The sequence below is a fragment of the Osmerus eperlanus genome, chromosome 20 (assembly GCF_963692335.1).
Source record: "Osmerus eperlanus chromosome 20, fOsmEpe2.1, whole genome shotgun sequence".
Lineage (NCBI taxonomy): Eukaryota > Metazoa > Chordata > Actinopteri > Osmeriformes > Osmeridae > Osmerus > Osmerus eperlanus.
This window is the reverse complement of record NC_085037.1, coordinates 8758129-8782807: the sequence shown is the minus strand read 5'-3', so window position 1 is coordinate 8782807 and position 24679 is coordinate 8758129. Positions and strand designations below refer to the sequence as shown.

Genomic DNA, 24679 nt, shown 5'->3' with positions numbered 1-24679 from the left:
GTTTGCCTCAGGACCGGGCCGTAGAAGTGAGACGGAGGTGGGAGGACTGATGGTGTGGCTGAACATCAGGGACGGTACGTCAGATGTGGGCACCTGTGACCTGGTCTTATGAGTTCTTGGTCTGACTGGGTCCACGTTTACAAGTTCTACTCATGTCTGCGTTCAGTCAAAGACTAACCCTCCCCTGTTCTCACACCCTTCTCTCATCCCTTTCATTTGTTAATGTGAAGGTTCATCATCCTTTTCTTGTCTGTTCAGCTGTCTTTATGATAAAAGGACAGCCACAGTGCATCAGTTATCATATGATCTGATTAACTGTTCTTTCCCTTAGGCCTGGCCTGGGTTAAGGATGTAGCAGTCGGATAATCTGAACTTCTTGACTCAAGTGAACTTGGTTGCTGCTTATTTGGAGTTGGCACTAGACTGATTCAACCATAGAATAGAAATGGTTTTCTCATAGCATACTGACTCGTGGAGAAACGCCATGGATGGTCTGCTGAATGTAATCATGCATAAATTAACCTCATCCGTGAATGAGTGAAAAGTAGCCTACGGGACTGAGGGCGGTCTATACGCGCTCGGCCATCCCTCCCCCTCTCACCCGGACACTGTCCCCAAGCTCTCCCCTCCCCGTTCACTCGAGCGGAAGTGTGTGTCAATTTTTCTCAGTTGGCTTAGAGCGGCTGGAGGATCTGCACGATCAACACGCGCACAACGGGACCGGCGCATACCTTCATTTTGACGCAGAGAAAAAGACGATTTACACTAAGATTTGCAGACCGATACAATCGTTCAACTACGGGGTTTCCGGTGCAAGGGTGCCATTCTCACGCGATTGGAGGGCTCGAAGGCTTGTACCTTCTCCGGGGCTTCCAGAGACGCGTGGAACAGCCCAGTGCATTCCTCCGCGCAGAGAGGGAGGGAGGGAGAGAGAGAAGGAAAGAAAGTGGCCAGGGGAGTGGTATCGGCTACATACACACTCAGAAATGCATACTTGTCAGTAGATGTGTATCGACTGTGTATTGAGCATTAGTTTGAGCCAAAGGTGACGTGGTTAGTTTGCGGAAAACTGACCCAACGATACGCTAGGAGATCGCGTTGCTTATGAGCAAATGCTTTGATGAATAATTTAAGGTATTTTGGGCCGAGTGTAGAACTGCTACTAATTTCCACTGGCTGCGCCTGACGCCACGGAACGGGCCCCGATGGTGGACTAAAGAATAACGGCAACACGGATAGAATATAGCACACTCGGTATTTCCTTGGTATTGTCCGAATTGGATGCGCTGTGGCCCGGCCCGTAACCATGTTGAGTCGATGAGGGAGGGAAGATGGAGCTTCCAAATCGCCACGGATCCAGTATCTCACTAGTTCCTGGATTATTTTTTAAACCTTGATGATCCTAACGCCAACAAACATTATTCCAGGGGCACGACTGGGTATACCATTTTTAAAATAACCCCCCCGCCCCAAATGTGATAAATATTTTCTCTAATTTGTCTAATTTGAAAGAGTGACCGACATTACCTCTTGACACAAGCCTTAACCAACTAAAATGACTGAGAAACTGCAAACTGAAGAGTAACTAGTTTGTCTTCACTACATTTTGTATTTACTGTCAACTCTTTTTTTCTTGGAGAAGGCGTCTGCCTCTGCCTCTCAAGACATGTAGAATTTCTTCGGAATCGAACAGACTTTTCACTTATCTACCTCAAAACACCAGCTTATTTTACACAGCATAGAAAGGGGAAACGGACGCTTCCCAAATGAATACCTCAGTCTCAATGCAGCACATGTTTTAAGTTGAGCCCGTTTTCTGTAGCGCTGCAGATGGCTTCCTTTCCCGACTCGGACCTGCAGACGTGCCCGCTCTGTAAAGAGCTCTGCGGCTCCAACGCTCCAATTTCCTCCAACTCCTCCACCTCCTCCTCTTCCTCCCACACCTCTTCCTCTTCCTCCATCACCTCCAGGCGGTTGCTAGTCCTCCCCTGCCTCCACGCCTTCTGCAGACAGTGTCTGGAGGGCCAAAGAAGCCCTGGAGACCCCCTGAAGCTCCGATGCCCCACCTGCAACCAGAAAGTGTCCATCTCTGAGGCCGGCATGGACTCTCTGCCCTCCTCCAACTTCTTGTTCAGCAACTTGCTGGACGTGGTGGTGAGCTCCGAGGAGCAGCTCCACAACAAGAACGGCCACCACAGGGGAGTGATCGGAAGTGGCGTCCCGGGCTTCCACCACTCCCACGGGAGCCTGCTGAGGCCCCACTGCCTGGGGAACCCCCAGTGCAGCTCCTGTGACGAGGAGAACCCCGCCAGCTCCCACTGCCTGGACTGCCAAGAGTACCTGTGCGACAACTGCGTGAGGGCCCACCAGAGGGTCCGGCTGACCAAGGACCACTTCATCGAGCTCCTGGGAGACGGCCTCCACCTCGGGCCCCCGACCAACGCCAGCCCTAACCAGGGAGTGTCCCTGGCACAGTCCCTCCAGTCCAACTTCGCCCTGCTTTCCCTCTTCCAGGACCGTATGAGCTTCTGCCAGCACCATGACAACGAGGTGAGCTTCCTTTTTGAATGTTCATTTTCGATCTGGAGAACTGTTATTCGAGTATCTATGTCTTCCGCGCATGCACACATAATGCATATGTTTTTCATTTGCCAACGGACACAGAGTTCACCACATGATGATAAATACAGAGAGTTCCAATGCACTGTCACCCTGCAAACACCCACTGTTGTTCTGGTCAACATGTGGATCCTCTACAGCTGGTCTTCACATGATTCTTGGTCTGCACAACATGGGTTTTGGGCTCTCTCACGTTAGCACGCTGTGAACACACACACACACACACACACACACACACAGAGACGAAGTACTGATGTACCATATAAGTATACATGAGATATGCACACATAAAACCGTGCACATGTGAAAAAGCACAAGTTCACAGTGGCACGTGATGTTTCACCTGTGTATGGACCTCAAAGTGCATACATAAAAATATCATGCAAACCAAACCATTTATGTGGCACCACTGTCACAGGGTTCTGCAGTGCTTTTGTGGTGCTCTGTAATGCTGACTCGTTAGGCGGGCAAACCATACCTGCCTATCCCCTTGGTGACTTTATAATAGCCTTATGTGTGTAGCAACATACACACACTCTGTCGTGTAATAGCATTGTGTGTACAGGACCTTACAGGAGGCCATATGGCCAGAAGTTCAAAGTGAGCCTATTGGCTCTTCACCTAGTTCCCTGGAGACTTCTAGGCACGTGTGTTACATTTAGTCATTTAGCAGACGCTCTTATCCAGAGCGACTTACAGTAAGTACAGGGACATTCCCCCGAGGCAAGTAGGGTGAAGTGCCTTGCCCAAGGACACAACGTCAGTTGGCATGACCGGGAATCGAACGGGCAACCTTCGGATTACTAGCCCGACTCCCTCACCGCTCAGCCAACTGACTCCCATGGACTAGCTCCACGCATACACACACACACACACACACACACACACACACACACACACACACACACACACACACACACACACACACACACACACACACACACACACACACACACACACAGTCCCAGAGAGTCTAGTTAATCTGTACCCTTCCAGCTCCAGAGAGAGGGAGGCCCCTCCAGTTTGACTGCACACATGTTTCTGTGTCTGTTACAGCAGCATGCAGAGAGGGGGAACTCGCAGTACTGGTCTGGTATAGTTTTACCAACAAGAGCTGTCGGCCAGAGGCTTGACCAGAAAAACCACTTAACCGTTGACCAATTGGAATAAGGAGAGAATGTGTGTCAATACAATATCATTTTGATGGGTTGTTTGGGTTTGAGATTTAGGTCAAGCCGAAGTGTGTGCATAGCTTTGCTGGGTCACCTGACAAAATGGCCACCGCTGCTGTGGGAAGGAGTGACTCACTGCTTTTTGCCCAGCCTGGCTGATTCAAGACAGCAGACCTAGAACTATACTTTTTTCCCTGAACTAAACTTGAATAAAGTTCATCTTAATCTAATTACATGGTAATAGGCTTTAACCTATTAAAAGTTGTTACAAAGAACCAACTTGTCATTACAGTGGTCTGAAAGGTTAATTATATGAACTGACATGGCAGCTCTGTGGTCCTCCTCCACATCCCCCTCCCCCCACCTCCTCCTTTGGTCAATGCCAGTAAAACTAGGGTTCACTTTTCCAGTAAGGGCTGTTTTCCAGTAAGCCCCCCCCACCACGTAACCCTGGGGGGAAGGGAGTGACACTGGAGAAGGCAGGCGATCTACACCTGGATGCCAGCAGAGTCTCTCTCATTGTCCTGTGATGGTGTGAGAGGAGCCCTGTAAATCCATCAGCCCTGAAGACTCACTCTGTAAAAGACCCCACACATCCCTCTCTCCCCCCACCCTTAACCATGTCTCTTTCACTGTGGGGAATGATTGTGGGGCATTGGATAGCACCTCCCCCTTTCCTGAAGGGGGGCAGGGGTGGGGGGTTCCAGGCAGGGTGTGTGAAGAGTGTGTGTGTGTTGTCACGTCTTCTCTATGCTAATGACCCAGGCTATTATAATGTGGAAATGTGAGTGGGAGATTTGTAAAGACTAAGGGCCAGCACTAGGCCCTCCCCAGATGGCCCTGTCCCCCCCACCCCTCCCCCTCCAAACAGCGGGGGAGGGGTGGGGGGTGGGCGTTTAGGCGGCATCAGGATCTGGCCTGATGGAGCTTGATCCACCCAGAGCTCATGGGGGAAACAAAAGGTGGTCCTTTTGAGGGGGAAAACGCAACACTTAGTAGGGTTTTAGCTTGTGTGACCGTGACAGACCCCCCTTCCTCTAAACCCGCCACACCCTACCATAAATAACACAAAACAGCTCATCCACTTTTAAGGAGAGTCCAAATAAAGCAGGGACCTTGAATTATATAGTCTGCAATTCAACACGAGGGAGCACACGTAGACACACGCACACAAAGTTCAAGAGGTAGACTTTCCTGGGGCAAAAGTTTCTATTGGTTCCGACCTGTTATGTAATTCTTTCGAGGAACTCTGCCTTGTTCCTGCCCTGGGAGTTTGAGACAGCCTCCTGCCAACTGCCAGCTGTACGAACCATAAATATTGGTTCTCCATTACTTCTGCTGAAGATAGTTGTACATTTAAGGATATTGACGCGCTTTAAAAGGCATTTGACTATTTGGATGACCATCTTAGTTTTCCCTGTCTGTTTATTCGACCATATGAAGGGGAGAGGCTGGGACTGGAGGGAGGCTGGAGGAGGTTTGTTGTGTGTTGTTTGGGGGTGTTGGAGGAAAGATTACGGTAACTTGGAGGGAAGCTTGTGGTGGTAGTTTGTGCGTGCATGTGTCTGTGGAGGGGTACTGGAGGGAAGCTTGTGGTGGTGGTGGTCTTGTTAAAAAGGAATGTGGGAATGTTTGCAACGGGACAGCTCTCAGCTGTGGGAGTGAAAGGCAGAATGACATCCACAGAGACAAACGGACACTCGCTAAAAGGTTCAAAACGGTATCCCACTGCACGTGGACTAGCTAAAACTAGACTACACATACTAAATTAGGTGATGTTGCGCCTGGGACTCACACAGCGCACACACACATGGTAGCGAGGGAAGTGGCTGGTGTGTGTGCTTGGGGAGGGGGGGTGTGTTCGTGATTTCAGCGACTGGATCCAGTTCCTCTCAGACACATTCCTTGTGGAGCCATGAGACACACGCCCCTCGAGGTGCAACCCACCACTCAGCAGCACAGACAGGAGGGGGAGGGGGGGGGGGTGAAGGAAACAAAGAGAGGGGGGTGTTCTCAGATTCCAGTTTATTCCTACTGGTGTTGGTGAAAGCTATGCGGTGAGGTCATATTGTTTTGCAAGAAAAAGGTGGATTGGGATTATATTTTCATGTATTTTGGTTTTGCATGAATTCCCTTTTAAACTAAGTGTGCCTAATCTGACAACATGCTGCCAATTGACCGCTACATCACACTTCATTTGTGTCACTTTTGTAAATTACAATACCAAAAAAATTCACAGGTACTAATTTTTAAAAGCGTCAGATTAGGCAATTGATGGGTGACCATAAGGACAGAGAGAGGTTGGGGAGGAAAGTTCTCCTTCTGGATAGATGGCTGCTGACTGAACGGTTCAGTTGTAAGATAAGACACTTTTGGGGGTGAAAACATCAGTAGCCAGTGTGATAAGAGCGTGTGTGTCCTCCATGTCCGATGTATCTCTCAGGTTCTCTCTTGCCATGCGCTGATGGCAGGAGATGGGAAATGGAAAATTGGATTACATCAAACATTGCCCTCCATTTACTGTGATGTCACCCTCCACTGCGCGCACACACTCATTTGTTCTCACTCACTCTCACACACACACACTTCTTGTTGCACGCCTTGTGGGTTGGGAGGTCCTTGCTAATGATATGGTAATCTCCTTGAATCTGACTCGTCGCCTCAGATTAAGCTCTTGATGTCTCCATGACAACTTTCTTGGGGAAGAGGCACAACCCTCGCCCCCCTCCCCTTCACACACACACACACACTCCAGCTTTTTTCTGGGGGCAAAGGTGAGGGGGGGATTGGTTTAGGCTTAGGTTTAGGGAAAAGGTTGCAGAATATTTTTGAGCATGCACACACACACACACACACACACACACACACACACAGCACTGTAACGATGAGGCCAAAGGCCCAGCTGAACTAATCGGTTTCACAACTCACCCCCTCCCCCCCACACACACCTCCCCTAGGGGACACATTTTACACACGGACCTTTTGTTTTACTAAGAAGAAAGCAGTGTGTGTGTGTTGGTGTAGTAGGGGGCTGCACTAAGATCAGCCTACCATTGTAACCGACTGGAGATGCACTTCCTGTTTCAAACCCATTCTTAATCTTAAGAGAACCACACACACATCGATCGGATAGGTCATCCCATTATAATGTGCTGGACACAGATGGACAGACTGTTACTCACACACACGTAGGAAACCCGACCCAGAGCTGAGACTGATACAAGCTCAGAGGAATGCCCATAACTTGAGTTTATACCTCCTCGGGTTCCCTCAAACACTCTCACGCACACACACATCTGGGATTTCCCCAGTCGTTTCCATCCTCATCCGTTCTCTGCTCTCACTCCATCCCAGACAATGGCTGTTGGACTGTCTAGAGCTGATCAGGATTAAGCAGCTGTTGCCTTGAGTTATTACATTTCAACACTCATATTGTGCAGAATTCTCAGACTGTTCTAGGTTGTTCATTCATGTACACGCATGCGATTTTTGTTCTTTTTGTGTGTGTGTGTGTGTGTGCAGAAGGCATAGACGTTTCTGAATTCAACTCTTGTTGAGCATCTTCCATCTGTAGGTACTTATCTTCTAAAGGTGTGTAAGAGACAGAGAGAGTGTTTGTGTGTTTCCGTGGAGCCAGCAGAGTTAGATTATGTGAATTTGGACTTCCAAAGTTTTAATGCACACCATGTGCCCAATAATTAGAGTGCCCCAATGTTTCCTGTGCCTTGTGTGTGTGCACCCCCCTCTAAAGAAAGGGAAGTGTGTTTGTGTGTGTGTGTTTGTGTGTGTGTGTGTGTGTAAGTAAGCAAGAGAGAGGGAGAGTGGCTCAGAGGAAGTTAATATTGCTTTGATGTAAGTATCTCTTAGGTAAACTTTGGTTTATGGATGGAGGGGGAAGGCATTGGTTATGTTGTCCCTGGTCCACAGCGCTTATCTATCATAGGGTGACTCCGAAAAGCAACACCTGGACACGTGTGTGTGTGTGTGTGTATGTCGGTGTGTGTCTGTGCGTGCATACATGCAGTGTGATACCGTTCACAACACGGGTGTGCATTTCTGCTGAGGTCTCAGTTTGCTTGTGTAAGCGGGATATTGCCTTGTAAGGGTCAACGTCTTTAGACTAACATGCCACACTGGCATGTTAGTCCTTTGGGTTGTGGGTGTGGTGTGGGTGGGATGGCAATTGGGGAGTGAATTGTGTGGGTCACTACTGGAACCAGAGCCGGAAGGCATGGACATTCTTTCTCCACTAAGGGCTGTAGTCAGCGTCACGGCAGCTGTTGTGCTTGGAAATGCATAGAAGCCCGATGGTGAGCCCCAAAAAACGGAGACACTTTTATACTTGGTGTTTTCCGTTTTGTCATTGCCACACAAAATGTCTGTCAGATGACAATGTGTTATGCTTTTCTTTGCTTGTTTAGCCTATTTATAATTTTTGCTAAGTGTAGTAGATTGTAAATGGCAAGGTCTGGCCTGACATTTGAAACGTGTCTGGAGTTAAATGTCCTTGATAGACATGGTGACATATACATGAAGCCACAAAATGGATGTGGGTGACGGTATGGCAGGGCTTGGCCGTGTCGTGGCCCAGTGTAACTGTAGAGCTCTGGGCATGTGCTTCTCTTCCAGGAGAACTGATGGCATCAGTTACCAAAGATAACTGAACCTTAACCTTACACAAATACACACTCACACTTTGTTACATCATACGTCTCATTGCTCATTCAAATGCCATGCTACTCTATTCTTTTCTTTCCTTTCTTTCTTTCTTTCTTTCTTTCTTAACTTCTTGACTTCTTTCTCCTCCTCTCTCTCTCTCTCTCTCTCTCTCTCTCTCTCTCTCTCTCTCTCTCTCTCTCTCTCTCTCTCTCTCTCTCTCTCTCTCTCTCTCTCTCTCTCTCTCTCTCTCTCTCTCTCTCTCTCTCTCTCTCTCTCTCTCTGATCCCTTCTTTTCTATGTAATCGCTGCCTTGCACTTTATTTTATCCTATATCTTCTTTCACTCTATATATCTTCTCAAATTTCCCCCTCTTCTCCCCATTTCTCAACCTCTCTTTTTCAAACACTGCTGCATGCACTCCAAATAACCTCCCGCAAAACCCACACGCTTGCACGCACGCACGGACACGCACACACACACACACACAGACAGACAGACAGACAGACAGACAGAGGGTTCTGTGTCCACACATGGTCACAGTCCCTCACGTGCTCCCTGCCTGTGGAGGCCAGCTGACTCAGTTTTGTTTGCCTTCCCCTTGCTAGAGGATCGGCCAATGAGATCGCTGGCTGGCGGCCACCGCCCCCCTTCGGTAGTATCTGGCCGTGTTTCAAAACATCAGCAGGCGCGTCCGTCTGTGTGTGTGTCCCCGTGGCAACAAGCCAAACAGGGTTGCTAGGAATCGTGGGCGGGGCAGTGGGGGAAGGAAGGAAAGGAGGGATAGAGGAGGGAATGGACGATAAAGACGGTCAAAGAACCAGAAGCAACGAGCAAAGGGTGAAAATGTACATAAAGAAACGAGAGTAGGAAACCAAGAATGGATTATAAATAGAGAGACAGAGACGGACAGAGAAGGAAAGAGATTAGAAGTGTTAAAAACACCCATGTCTTCTGTAAAAGAAGCTTAGATGGGCAGATGGTATAGCCGGGATTGGCTTCGGAGCTGGGGTGTTTTTGGTTGGAGGATCCTATAGATGATCCACTTTGACACAGGGAACTGACTGGGTTTAGCCTGCCTGTGCTGAATGGACAGAAGAAAAGCGTTCTGTCCTTCCCATATTCTTCTGTAATCCTTGTCTCCGTTTCTGTGTTTATCTCTACTCCCTCCTCTCTGTCCGGTCTCTCCGATTCCTTTTATTTTTTATTTAACCGAGGGGCTCCATTGAGATTAAAAATCTATTTTTCAAGGGAGACCTGGCCAAGACAAGCAGCAACATGAGAACACATAGTTACAGACAGAAGAACACAGAATGAGACAAGTAAAAAAAACAAAACTAAAAGAGTCAGTGGATATGAAAGTCTCATAGTTTACATGCAATTTGTACTTTTACAATACTATTGCTTGTGACGTCTAACCTCACAAAGTGACATCAGTCCACAAGAGTGTGTGTGTACACTACTACACAACTGACATTTCCTACATCTGCAGACAAAATAAGATATATTTTGTGTTTGCTGTTTTTTAACAGCAACAGTGAAATTAGACTCCACCGCAGAAGCTGTGCTTTAATTTTTACGTAAAATATAAATAAAAAAAATATGTAAAAGAAAGAAAGTCTATTATTCGGTAGAACCTTTTCCAAGCCTAGGAACAGCAATGAATACTAGATACATGGAAAAAACCTGCAGAACCTTTCTATGTGGCTGTGGCCTTCAAAGAAACCCTTCCACACAAAGCTATGCCAGCTGTCTGCGATTCATGTTTGCTTGTTTGCAGTTCACAGAGAAGGTTCTAGCACCGTGGTGTGATGTTACTTGCAGGTCAGAACCCCTCCCCCAGCATGGGGGTGCGTGTGAGCATGAAACAGCTCCTGCCTACCCACCCCCACCCCCACCTTCACAAGCAGTGTGACTGTCATTTAAACATTTCTCTTGTCCCACCAAAAGATATATAGATCATGATTTTGATGTTGTGCAGTCCTTCTGGGTCGTTCCGTGGGTTCTGTTTGTGTGGTGAAAACCATATGAACGAGGCTTATGTGTGCGTGAGCGGGTGCTGGGGGGAGTGGTAACGTCCGGTGCACTAATGAAATACAATAAGTCACATCCCCCAGCCTGCCTCGGCTGTGAAAGAGGCCTGCTAATGGGTGCCACTGACACACCCCCTCCCCACCAACTACTAATACTGTGTGTGTGTGTGTGTGTGTTTGCGTGCGGGTTTGTCGGTGTGTGCTAGCCTAGGTCATGCATATTTGCATTGAAGGGGAGCTGGCCTTGGTTTATGCCGTTTCTATGGCTGGGTGTGTATGTGAGCAAAGGATTTTCCATGCAGGTCTAGGTGTAGTTCTAGAATGTACTGCGGAGAATTGATGACTTTGTCGTGAACGCACACCTACTCTGTCTGTGCTGTGTCTTGCTTTGAACTCTCACCGTCATGTGTTGGACGGGTCTGGGTCATGGAATGCTGAGTGTATTCTTCAAAGCGTGTGTGTGTGTGTGTGTGTGTGCGTGTGTGTGTGTGTGTGAGGGAGGGTGGGTGGGGTTGTGGGTCTCCGTGCTGTACGTGCATATATGGAGAACGTTGCTCTGTAGGGGGAGTCAATCTTCCTGAGTCTGAATGTGTGTTGTGTTGTGTGTGTGTAGTCTATTCTTGGACGTTGTGAATGGGGACCTCTCAGAGGAAAAGGAACGGCATCCTGTGTGAGTCAATAATATTGACTATTCCAGGAGGCCGGAGTGTTACGTAATCATGGAGAACCCCCAACCCAGTGTGTGTGTGTGTGTGTGTGACCAAGAACTGACACGGTGATTGTTGACACCCGAGAGGAGGAGAGAAGTCTTTCAGTAGTGATTGCCATGTTGACCAATATTGATAACCCTTCCTGTCGTGTTCCTTAATTAGAGTCAGAATCAATGTTGACAACATGGTAGAAGGGTGCAAGAAGAAGGTTGGATGGATTCGCTTTTTCATCCATCCATCTATACCTTCATCCACCCCCTCTGTCCCTCTCCCTCCACCTCCTCTGTCCATCCCTCCAGCCTCCACCTCATCCTTTCCTCCGCCTATTTGTTCTTCCCTGTCCTTGGAATTTGGGAGATGTGAAAGGGAAGGGGGGGGGGGGAGAAGGAGGAGGAGGTGAATGATGGAGAAAGAGCAACAGGAGATGTGGAGTGGAGACGATTGTGGGGAAACAGAAGGGCCTAGAAAAGACCAGAAAAGGGAATTCATAGATTGCTTGTGTGTGTGTGTGTGTGAGCGCGACCGTGTCATTAGATCATTCTTTTCCCTCAGGGGAACAGCCTTTATTGATGGATTGATTTCTGGCCCTTCCCCCTCTGTTCAGCTTTCCTCCCATTGGAGGAAATTGATCTCACGTCTCAGTGGGGTAAGTTAACCCACATTTGGACAGTCTTTCATTAAAACCAATCAACACTTAGAAGGGATTGAGGTTTACAGGACAATCTGTTTTGGATGATGGCTCAGTTATCTTTCTGTTGCCATAGTGTTCCGGAAGCGAATAATATTTGCACTACCCTTTATGCAGATATATGAGGCGCACACGCTTGTGTGTGTGTGTGTGTGTGTGTGTGTGTGTGTGTGTGTGAGAGGACACAAAGCCACCCGATTAATATTATTGTTGCTTACTCATCAAAGTCATATGCGCCCATCTTAAGTATTAGGGTGACTCAATAAGATCCAACCCTCCCCGTCTCTCTCTCCCCCAGGTGTTCCTGTTCTTCTGTGAGACCTGCTCGGTGCCCATCTGTAGAGAGTGCAGCGTGGGCCGCCACATCGGCCACAGCTTCGTGTACCTCCAGGACGCCGTCCAGGACTCCAGGACCATCACCATCCAACTGCTGGCTGACGCACAGCAGGGGCGCCAGGCTGTGCAGGTGTGTGTGTGTGGGGAGAAGGGGCGTGGCAGGGGGGGGGGGGGGGTCTGGAGGCGTTACTTCTTCAGAAATGAACAAATTCTTACAACAGACCCTCTTTCCCTGAATACATTCACACGCACACGCACACACACTGCTTCCCCTCCCTGTCTCCCATCTGAGGTGTCTACGTGACCAGTGGGGGTGGGGGCAGAAGCTTGATTCACTGGGATTGGGCTTTACAGAGGACCGGGGTTAAAGGTGGCCAGCTGGCAAACTGGAGTGAGGGGGCAGGGCTGGGGGTCAGATCGGAGGATCGGAGAAGGTTGAGAAGGTATTTAAGGATTGCAGGCCAAGGAAAAGACCTACCTTTCCCCCTCCCCCAACACCACACAAACCCGTAAGATCCCTCTGTTCATGTGATTGTAGAATTGGTTGATGGGACCAAGCCCCCACACCAGCACACAAGACACACTCACATCTCCAGCTGTGTCCTGGGGGAGGAAGCTAGGCATGTGAAGAGACGAGGAGAGAGAAAGAGAGTCAGAAGACAGACAAGGGGGAGGGGGGGGGTCTGAATTACAAAGGCAGATGGGTGGAGATACCTCTCCTGTGGAGCCACGTGGGTGTTGTTTGTAGACGCAGATCAGGTCAGATGCACTGACGTCCACTTCTCTTAGGGAACAAATCAGGAACAAATAAATAAACTATGTAAAAAATAATAATACATAAAACATGTAGTCATGCTATTTTACTACCCTACCAACATTGTTGACTAAACTTTGAACCAAAAATAGCATGGAGCCTCCTCTCAAGATCTGCTCTGTCTAAGCTTCACTAATGTGGTAGTGACGGAGTTACGTTCATAAACCTCGAAAGGTTTTGGACTGGTTTGAAGTGTTGCTGAATGACATGGCTTGTGCTTTAACCAGGTTTAACCAGAGCTAGCAGGGTAGGGCGTGTTGCGTAACCTTTTCTGGGAGGTTGAGCAATGTGGTGACCTTGGTCAAGACGCAACACAACCTTGTAACACAATCCAGCCAACCACGGTAGGGTTACGTCATGACACATAGTCACTCTTTGACTCAACCTTGACTCGCTTTATCATCCTCCTCCCTTGACATTTGTGTGGTGTGACAGTCACTCTTTGACTCAACCTTGACTCTCTTTATCATCCTCCTCCCTTGACATTTGTGTGGTGTGACTGTAGTGTGTGTGTGTGTGTGTGTGTTTTAAAACCATCCAATTTAGATTATTAATGGAGTATTAAGTTAGAGAAAATGTTGTTCATCTGTAGAGCACTAACATACAAAGCAGTAGCTACTGGTGGTGCTAGTAGGTCAGGAAATGAGTAGAGAGCATGTTTAGGTGTTACAGTAGTCCTCCCAGCATCTCCATGTGTATGTGTGTCCACCTATTCTATCCCAGGTCAGTTCAGTAGAACTTGCTGACACCAGTTTGCACGTAACACACAAACACACTCTCCTATCCCCTGGGGTAGGAAATTTCCGCCCACCCCACACCCATTATCTTCGGCGACCCCTGACCCTGAACTTGTGACCTGCTGCTTAGCAGGAGTCGCCCCGGCAGCCCGGTTGGACTGTTTGACCTCCTTTGTGTTTCAAGCTGCTGCTGCATGCTGCAAGGCCTTACCATGCAGAGAGGGGAAGAGATGGAGAGAACATGGGGGGGGGGGGGGAGGAAGTGAATTACTAGAAGGGACAGCTCTTTCTCTCCACCACCAATTATTTTATACCCCCCCCCCCACTCCCCCATGTCTCTCTTACTCTCTCAGTATTACATTACATATTACATTACTGTATACATAACATCTTTCCCCTCACCCCTGCTCCCGCCCATTTGGGGGGCTTGTTTTAGCTGACCCTTTAGCTGCCTGCACCAAATGGCAGTGGGAAAGAGAAAAGCTGCCTGACTTTATTCCCATTGGGGGTCTTTAGCCAGGGTTCAGGGGGCATGACCTTTGGGGGTATGGCTGATCTCTGTCCCCTGTGGTTGATGTCACAAAGGAGACCCTTTCCATCTTGCCCATGTGCCTGTGAGGTCCAACTCCCCCCACCCAACCTTCCAGAGACGTCAGAGAGGAAAGGGCTGATGAAAGAGAGAGGAAAAAACACTGGTTGGAGGAAAAACAAAGAACAGAAAAAAATCTAATTCTCAAGTTACCACCAGTATTGGTTTGTTAGAAAGAGAACTGACACCACTGCGCTTCACCCCTAGTGTTTGATGGTTTGTGAGGTAATCCAATGGATCTCATCCATTCCTGTTTCCTCTCCCCTGGCTAATTTGTGACTTGGGACAAAAGCAGGCCATTAAAGTGCAGGTGTCCGGTCATCTTACAAAGGAGATGTGATGTGAAATACCCGTAGGTTGCATTTCCTGTCTTCCATAAGGGTTTCCTGTTTGATGTGTCATGGTAACTGAGTGTGGAGAACGTCAAGAAAATGTCGCATCCCTTCCAGATCCCTCTGTATACATGCTCCGCTGGTTTTCTTTGCTCTTCTGAGAATGTTCTGGAGGGGTCGGGTGTCTCGTGACCTCTGGTTTCTTCCGCTCCTCTAGCTGAGTATGGAGAAGGCCCAGGCCATGGCAGAGCAGGTGGAGATCAAAGCCAAAGTGGTTCAGACGGAAGTGAAGGCAATCGTACTGAGGCACAAGAAAGCCCTGGAGGAGAGAGAATGTGAACTACTGTGGAAGGTGAGATTCCTCTGACTCTTGACTGTCTCTCTCTCTCTCTCTCTCTCAAACTGAAGTGTTGTGATGACAGACAGGGGGTTAGACAGAAGTCTCCTAGTAGAAGTTAGGGGGCAAAGGAGACTTCTGTTAACATGTACAGTAGATGCTCATATTCACACACACAGTCCCGTGTGCACGACTCAGGTTCTCAGTTTCAAAGTGTGTGTGTGTGTGTGTGTGTGTCAGAGGTGTGGCCAACCAGGACCTGGTTGCCTCCTCCTTTTTTATGACGGTTTACTCTCCCGTGTTTACTATAAACATGTGTATGCATGTACAGTACATGCCATTGTCTGTGTGTCTTTTCATACTGAGTGACACACACTCGACACTAGAATGTGTTTACCAAGTCACACACAGGAAGAACAGGACCAGGGACACACTCTGAGCACAACCCCAGGACAAGACTGGTGTCTCCAGCTAGGCTTGTTGAGTGACAAACTACACCCACTGTGAAAACAAACTGAAAAAGCATTCAACAATGAGCAAGTGTCCCATAACGTAAAGCACCATACAAACCTGTAGTGGAGTAATCCAATAAAGCCAGATTGGGAAAGCAGTGTGTCGCTATCAGACTAACTCCCAGTCCCCCCCTGGGTCTAGGGTTACCCAGAGAAAGAGAGCCTTTCTTGGGGCAGAGAAGGAGCTTTTACCTCCCCTGTTGTGGCCCCCCGGATATCAACAACTCTCTGTGGAACTTACCTGAACCCACGCTTCTAAGACACTAGACCCTGGAGTTAGGTTGAGGTAGATTGTGCTTTTACCATGTTTGACTTCTACAGGGACTCAAGTCAAAGCTTGAGTGTACATCGGCATTAAACACACACACACACACACACACACACACACACACACACACACAACCCTGCAGCTGTCAGATCTGAAAGCAGGTAGACATGGCACAGTTTTTACGATGTTACCGAGACCGTTCTGATTGGAAGGTTAGGAATAAGGCCTCTCCTTAATGGCAGACTGGCCAAGATCAGGTTAAATTAATGGGTTTCCCCCCTGACAGGTTAAAATGGTGTGTGTGTAAGAGAGAGAGAGAGATTAAGGAGAGGTCAATGTGGCACACAGGAGGTTTTCCCTTACTCGTGTTTTCTCTCTAATGCCCTCGTATAGAACACACTTTATCCCCAGCTTGACTTGACTCGCCTGATAAAGTCATTACAGGAAACCCCAACCCCCCTCAAACAGACACACACACACACTGCTCTGCGTCCCTCGACCCTGTCTTTGAAATGCATCTCCTTGTCTTTGTCCTCAGCGGCCCATAAAGAGAATCACAACTACCACAGATGCAAATTACAGTCCTCCTTGTGCCCGGGGCACACAAAGCCCTTCCTTTAAGGGCTTCCATTGTTTCTTACTAGGCGCTTTACCTATCATAAAAGGTCTTTCTGTAACATAGAGAGGGAGAGCTATTGTCTTGTTTGTTTGGTAAGGCTGACTCCCTCTCCTCATTTCCTGTCTCTGGGTGAATGATCCCGCCTCTTCGGCTGCTGCAGCTGTCTGTCTGCCGTCTCACATTAAACTGGACTGGAGATCCACTGGATTTCCATTCAGTGCCCACGATAGGCATTCCAATCAATCAAGCGTGTGTATTTACATTTGTTGTGGATACGTCTAATTGAGATTGAGGAGCACATTGTGGCCTCCCTTGGATCATGTCAGGTCCGTTTATAACTGGGCTCCTGCTGTCAGTATATCATTTGACTTACACTAGTGCAGTGGCCTTCAGCGGGCACGCTAGTTCAATGCCAGTTGGCGGTGAATGTATGTGTATTTATTCAGGGCTCCATTGCTTAGTGCAGCTAACGCGTTTAAATGTATTCCTCTAAAGATCCAGGGCCCCATCATGTGGTGCACCTCTACATGGCGGCAAATGCTGGTATATTTATTTGTGGTGAACCGCTCATCCAAACGACTTCACACTAGTTTGACGCAGCACATCCTTGGGTCCGTAGCAACGCACCTGGGAAACTTCATTCAGTGTACGGTTCTCTGGAAAATACCACGGACAGACAAACAGAGGTTTCCGGCCTTTTATAGTTGGCTCACCTTTCTCTCCCCCTCCCTCATCCCTCCCCCCTCCCCCTTCACCCATACACACCTGTCTCTTTCCCAGGTGGAGAAGATCCGCCAGTTGAAGGCCAAGTCCCTGTACCTGCAGGTGGAGAAGCTGCACCAGAACCTGACCAAGCTGGACAGCACCATCGCGGCCGTGGGACAGGTGCTGGACGAGGGCCGGCAGCTGGACGTGCTGCTGGCCCGCGAGCGCATGCTCACCCAGATCCAGGAGCTCAAGTCGCTCCGGGGCCTTCTGCAGCCGCAGGAGGACGACCGCTTCATGTTCACGCCCCCGGACCAGGTAGGACCGTCTGCAGCTTTGCAGGCTTCTTAGAGAGTATGTCGGGCTACCCAAAGAGCACAGTAGACTGCATAATGCATAGACGAGGCATGGAAAATGTATACTTTGAATTCATTTATTACATGTAGACTGTGTATTGGTAAGACCCTATGATTAGATTAGATTAAATCTAATCTAATCTATGAAGAGTACATGAGATTTCATGTTTGTCTGAGTGCTCTATTGACGTTCTCTATGTGAATTCCCCCCCCCCTCTCAGGCTCTGTACATAGCCATCCAGTCCATGGGCCTGATCAGCAGTGGTGCCTTCGCTCCCGTCACAAAGGCACACGGCGAGGGCCTCAAAAGCGCCCTGCGCAGCAAGCCCGCCTCCTTCACCGTGAACGGCTACGACCACGACGGTGAGCCGCGCCTGTCGGGAGGAGACGCCGTGTCGGCGGTCGTCATGGCGACGTCCGGCGGGACCCTGTCGGCGGCCGAGGTGACTGACCACCAGAACGGTTCGTACACCATCAGCTACCTGCCCAAGAGCGAGGGTGAACACCTGGTGTCGGTGCTGGTATGCAACCAACACATCCAGGGCAGCCCCTTCAAGGTGATGGTTAAGTCTGGCAGAAGCTACGGTGCCCTGGGGGCAATGGTGTCTGCGTTTGGGGGCGAGGGGGAAGGAGACGGGCAGCTGTGCCGACCCTGGGGCATCAGCGTGGACAAGGAGGGCTACGTGGTCGTGGCTGACCGCAGCAACAACCGCATACAGGTAAGAACCTCGACCAAGTCAACCTATTTAGGTTTGTTCCCCCCCTTAAAAGTTTGGACACATTTTCCCACATTCGGGAAAATGTGTCCAAACTTTTGACTGGTACTGTATATTCTATATCTCTCTCTCTTTCTGCTCCATCTATCCATCTTCTCTCTCTTTCCTTTTTGTCTACATCCTTTCTGTGTCATCTTCGCTCTGACGTCTGCCACCCCAAACTCTTTTCTCTTAACTACCAGCCAAGCTAATTATGGCCAAAGACTGGATAGTTGTGTTTATTTACCCGGTCATCTCCTCCTTTCTTGGCCAGATCTTCAAACCCTGCGGTGCCTACCATCACAAGTTTGGCTCTCTAGGTTCTAGGCCTGGTCAGTTTGACCGGCCAGCGGGCGTGGCATGTGACAGCCAGCGACGCATCATCGTAGCTGACAAGGACAATCACCGTGTGCAGGTACATTGGCACCAGCCAAGGAACGGTTTGGAACATACCAGATGTTATCCAAACCTCCATAGCGGTTTTGTAAAGAAATATCATTCATTATTAAATAACGGGAGCATTACAAACTGCTTATTAGTAGTAAATCAAAGTTCTGGACATTAAATACTAAGTCAGTATAGGTGTGTGTAAGGTTTCTTACCAGTCAACAATGTGTTTTCCACGACAGGTGTTCACATTTGAGGGTCAGTACCTGCTCAAGTTTGGGGAGAAGGGCACCAAAAATGGCCAATTTAATTACCCCTGGGATGTCGCAGTCAATTCCGAGGGAAAGATCCTGGTGTCGGACACAAGGAACCACCGCGTGCAGCTCTTCGGCCCTGACGGCTCCTTCCTCAACAAATACGGCTTTGAGGGAGCCCTCTGGAAACACTTTGATTCCCCCAGGGGCGTGGCCTTCAACCATGAGGACCACCTGGTGGTGACGGACTTCAACAACCATCGTCTCCTGGTTATCCGCCCTGACTGCCAGTCCGCCCGTTTCCTGGGCTCCGAGGGCACGGGGAATGGGCAGTTCCTCCGCCCCCAGGGTGTGGTAGTGGACCAGGAGAATCGCATCATCGTGGCCGACTCCCGCAACCACCGCGTCCAGGTGTTCGAGCCCAATGGGAACTTCTTATGCAAATTCGGCACGCAAGGCAGTGGCTTTGGACAGATGGACCGTCCATCTGGCGTTGGCGTGGCACCCGACGGAGTCATTGTGGTTGTCGACTTTGGGAACAACCGCATCCTTAAGTTCTGAAAAGTCTCAATCAGTGAATCAACAGACACAACCAGGAGGAGAGATGGAAGGGAGGATTCAGAGCAGAGGAACATGATGAAAGGAAAACCGTTTTGCCAAATGTACTTTTTCAGTTTCCTTTAAATTTTTGGGATTATTATTTGAATCATGTGGTGTATGACTATGGGGACCACTAAGAAGATTGATATCAATAGATTACGACTAAGAGCCATTGTTTTCTTTTGTCTCGGCTGCTCTGAACTCTCTCCATCAACTCTCCTCAAGTCGCCATCTCAGGGAATTTCTCACTTGTCTTGAAAACCTCTGCTCCATACCTACCTCATTTAGCTCCCTTTGAATGTACTCATACTCTCTGAGCAGAGATTTAGTCCGTGAAGTTTTACTAAGAAGAAAAGAAAGTCTACCTCAATCCTTTTTTTATTTTATTTAAGAGTTTTTGTTTTCATATTTGCACAGGATTAATTGAATTCTTGCTGTGCAGTCGGAGTATGAGTTAAGAGAACCTCCTGAATGTTGTTGCTGAGACAATACTCAGAGCGCTGTAGACTCTTGTGTGATTAGTTCTGACCAGAAGGCTTACCCCTCTTCAGTAGTGTCATTTGATGTTTGCAGGCTAGTTAGTCAACCTCTTCTTTGTTTGTGCAGCGACCCTGTCTCTCTAAGACTCTGGGACTGGACTGTTGAGTGTTCGGACAGACTGAGTGCTTTATGTGATGCCAAACATGAGACTGAATCAGAGTTTGCTCAGACCAGGAAGGAAGAGACTTGATACTGATGTAGATGAACCTGATCAGTCGTACCCAGGATATCGTCTTAGCTTTACTGGCCCTGTGATTAAAGTGGCTTGACCATGGTCAAAAGAAATGTGATGATTGAGTGGAATCATGGGGTAAGCATTGTAGGGTAGAAAGCCCTCCTTTACCCAAAGTATCTGATTCCTGAATTATCAACCCTCCCATGTTGGGCTTCATTAATTGAGAATCAGATTTGCAACTTGATTAAGTAAAAGGAGCTTGTTCTTCACAGTCCAGCCCAATCTAAAGATTTATATTAATATGCAAGGAAAAGCATTGGTCCTCTTGGATACAGGGACCCACCAAAGGATTTCAGATGAGTTGAGTGAGTTGGCCTATTGTTGATGTTTTCGTCAGAGATTTAATCATGTTTGACAGACACGTCTTTGGGAGCAAGGAAAAACGTAAACAAAGCCTCAAAGCAGACATCCATCTCGTCAAGAGGATGTACCAATCCTTTGGTTTTGGATTGTGATTGAAAGCCACTCTGATTGACTTTTGGGGCCCAGGATTTAATCCAGTCCCTTGCAACGGGTGTGATGTCACTACAAAGCCCCGCCCTATTTATTGTTGTGTGATCGGAGTTCAGAAAGGAATTCCAAAATATGTACATGCAGACCAGTCCTCATAAGATGGAGGTCTAGTAGACCAGCTAGTGAAGTCAACCAAAGGTAGAATTTCTGCACAACAGCTAAGCGTTTGTTTGGCGACTATTGAACACCGACACTTTGTTGATTAATCATTGGTGTTGGGAGGTCAAAAACACTTGCATGTAACCGAACCATACCTTCAAAGCACTGTAACTTCCAGGAGAATATAATACAAACCTATTGGGGTTCCATGGGACAATATCAGTGTCTCAACTTAAGACGAGAACACCAACCATGTGAAGCTCTTGAGTTTGGTTTGAAGGAAGAGCTTTCAGTATGTGGTCTAGGGAAATATGTTGGCCTAGTACATTATGACATTTACCTCCCTTGTGCTAACGACAGTTACACTGCCTTGAGACTCAGAAATTGCATCTCAAATTTTCATTAGCATCCCAACCCAATTACTGTTAAACGCTAATTTAGTTACTAAGAGTAAAACAGAGTCCTGAATAATTACGGTTCATTAGCCACTTCCTTAGCATAGCAAACAACTATTATAGCTCCTTGGCATGTGTTGGCTGTGAATCTTACCTCAAAGAAAGGAGTTAGGCAGCTCATCATCAGGATTGAAATCCTCTGGACTTCTCATGTACCTCAACTGTTGCATACCTCATATCTCTTCATGTACCTCGACTGTTGCATACCTCATATCTCTTAATTTACCTCAGCTGACAGATACCTACTTATCTCATGGAATTTTTAAATACCTCTAGTAGGAACTCTCAGACACCTCAACACATGTACTGTGCAGCTCAAAGTCTGACACATTATGTATAGATTTTTTTTTACATACCTCATTTAACATATACCTCATGCTTTTAATACACCTTTTGTGTTATATGTACCTTACCTGGTGGACCAAAGATTCCAATCATAGTGGCTCTATTTCAGCTGAAACTGCAATTGCATGCAGCCTTCTTGACCACTAGGTGCAGTGGTCACTTTTCAGCTTACTGTTAATTGTTTGGAAAACAATGCCTTTTTGATGTATGGAGAAACCAAATACCGCAGATCTGAGCATTGTGCCAAAAATGGTCGGTGAGGGTTCTGTGCCAAACAGGGTTGGCATTTGGACCATATTGTCACAGAAGAAAAATGTTATTTGGACCATAATATAATATATATACAAATACATATGCATAAGTGTTATCCAAATCTTTAGCCAGAGATAAATCCCTGTGCTCTATTGGATGCATTTAGGAGGGCTGGCCCCCTGTTTCATTACCTCATAATGCAGATAAGCAGGGCTGTAACCTGATTGGCCAACAGTGAGAGAGATTGCAATGTCACTGTTGGCTAAGAGTCTTAGTGATGTCAGAGGCACATGACCACATAGACCCCACATTTCTCTGTCACGCTTTGCTCTTCAAGAGTTTGAGACAGTTGACTGTTTGGGGCACACCAGAATGACCTCATTTTGTTCAGCACAGTTTACCATGATCTTCTCAGTTAGACTCCTAGCAGTGTGGATGTAGAGCAAGTAAGGTGTTAGTTGAGGTGTAATGTAACTTATTGTGATGAGTCTAAACTCAAATTCTATGACAATGCAATCTGTGGTTTATAGGAACACTTAGTGATTATATTGTCCGTCAAGTGTCCAGCAGGCTGCTCAGGATCCGGTATTAAGCGGAGACGCTAGCACATGAAAGGGCAAGTGAGTTTGAGTCCACTGCTTCTTGGAAACCCAACACCTCGCTTCTTCACCAATATGATCTGTCTTTGTCTCAGTATTATTATAAAAATGGCTAATTCAAGTCTGCATCAATCTTGTTTTTGATCTTTGCTCTTAAAGAGAAAAAACATGTATTTTAAGATTATTTTCCCCCCTTTTCTTTAGTTGCATGCTTTAAAAAGTCCTTGTAATGTACCAACGTCTCCCAGACAGGTGTTGAAAACTCAGACGGAAAGTTTATTGGAATTTTGGGATGGTTTTTATCACAATTATTTACCCAAAGATGTGTGTGTGTTTAGAATTGTGTTGGATTGAACATTTGAACCTTTGACCTTTGCGATTGTATTTCCTGTTCTGGAGAGATTCTGCAGAGCCCGATCTGTGCTCGGCCAGCCATGCCTGGGAATCTTGATATGTTGATTAGAGCTGAAAATATGGCCTTATAGCTGGTTAAACAAAGCAAAGCAAATACATATGATCAAGCAGTCTGCAGTGTTATGCAGAGTGGCTGGCATCTTTTCCCGCTCTTTAAAACATCCAGGAAGTACAGTTGTGGCTGCCGAGCATGTGACTGGTTTTCTGTACTATTGGGTGGGTTTTCAACATATTGTTTTTTGGCCTATCAAAAAGAGAAAATGTGAAACAGTGTCACGTAATGTGTGCAAGGTTTTAGACCTCTTTTAATGATTGTATAATCTTTAAACAAAAAAAAAAAAACAAAAAAAAAACTCAGGTAGTTATTGTGGGTCTGCCTTGCGGGTGCCCTCAATGAAACGTGTCCCATAGTAATGGTGTTGTGTTCTTTCTGTTTTGACCTCTGTCTTTTCTCTGTGTGTGTCCATGCCCGTATTATAAAAAAAAAAAACGTTATTTCTCAATCTGGAAAAACAAAATGATAATGTTGCTTTTGGATAATTTTCTTCACATTTCTTCTGATTCTGATTCTTACTCTTTCCTTTTTTTTCTTGAAACAATTATTTGATGAACACAAAAGTTCAAATACTCCCGACCACATGATTCTTGTAAATCCTTTTGGAATGTATTTTTTTGAAGAAAAGGGTTGTCAGGTTTCGTGTTGATTCTCACTCAGTGACCGATAACCCCCACAACATGGGACAGGACAGAGACCCCATATTCCTACCAAGGACCAGTACAGCCAATTCTCCTTACTAAATACAAACACACTAAACACAAACAACACTAATATAACAGTTTAATTTTGATATTCTGTCGAACGGTCTTGGAACATGGATGTCACTATCGCTACCATGTTAAAGTTGTTATAAGCAATTTTTTTACCTCTTTTACTCAGTCATGTTCTGTCCTGTGGGTGGGCGGCTGTGTGTGTGTGTGGGTGTTTGTGCACAGCATCTTTATTGTTATCGAACAGAAATCCACTGAATGTATACTCCTCACAGTCCAAGAGTCAGGGGACAGCAGGGTGGCCAGCTGAGTTTAGATGGGTGCTGCTAGTGCTTCCATGCCCATGCGTCTGTGTGTGTGTGTGTGTGTGTGTGTGTGTGTGTATACATGTACTTGTGTACATGCGCTCAAAAGAAAGAGTGTGTGTTGCCATGCGCTCATGTTTGACAAAGTTGTGTGTATGAAAGTATGATTGTCCCCCATCCCCCACCCCCTGATCCTCATTACACCCCCCCCCCTCCCAGCTACCCCCTCCCAGCTACCCCCTCCCAGCTACCCCCCCCCCCTCCCAGCCCCCCCCTCCCAGCCCCCCACCTCTCCCCACACACACAGGGATGACTGGAGGTGCACATGTCAGGTCTTCAGTCTAGATAAGGCGAAAGAGACTAAAATATATTGGCCACCTGATGCTCTTCCTGTTTTCTTTGGACTTTAAACATTTCCTATGCAGTTTTTTTGTTTACACTTAATAAACTTTTTTGTGATAAAATTTTTCTTTCTGGTTTGCAATTCCTACACAGTAAAAGGATGAAATGTCATTGTTTCTGTTACAGGTATTTCAATGTGTCAATGCACACTATACCTCAATTTAACAAGAAGTTACAAACAGCATTTACCAGAGAATTTCTTACCTTGAGAGGCATTGTGGCTGACCATTGCAGTTGTAATAGCCTGCTGTGTCCACTAGATGACACTGTTGC

At 47.3% G+C, this 24679-nt stretch overlaps 1 protein-coding gene across 1 annotated transcript; it reads left to right on the top strand.

Moving 5' to 3' along the window:
• The first annotated feature begins 593 nt into the window (after positions 1-593).
• Positions 594-24464, top strand: trim71 (tripartite motif containing 71, E3 ubiquitin protein ligase). Its single transcript, XM_062487267.1, has 7 exons — positions 594-2550; positions 12177-12344; positions 14904-15038; positions 17203-17445; positions 17705-18202; positions 18513-18653; positions 18868-24464. The coding sequence occupies exons 1-7, from the start codon at positions 1831-1833 to the stop codon at positions 19438-19440; spliced, it is 2478 nt and encodes an 825-aa protein (XP_062343251.1). The 5' UTR covers positions 594-1830; the 3' UTR covers positions 19441-24464.
• The last annotated feature ends 215 nt before the right edge of the window (positions 24465-24679 follow it).

What these genes read in the sequence shown, in the direction of transcription:
- trim71 (XM_062487267.1), top strand. Translation starts at nt 1,831, where the DNA reads ATGGCTTCCTTTCCCGACTCGGACCTGCAGACGTGCCCGCTCTGTAAA. An exon ending in AATGTGAACTACTGTGGAAG is followed by an intron (nt 15,039 to 17,202) that starts GTGAGATTCCTC and finishes TCTCTTTCCCAG; the next exon opens with GTGGAGAAGATCCGCCAGTT. An exon ending in AGGACAATCACCGTGTGCAG is followed by an intron (nt 18,654 to 18,867) that starts GTACATTGGCAC and finishes TTTCCACGACAG; the next exon opens with GTGTTCACATTTGAGGGTCA.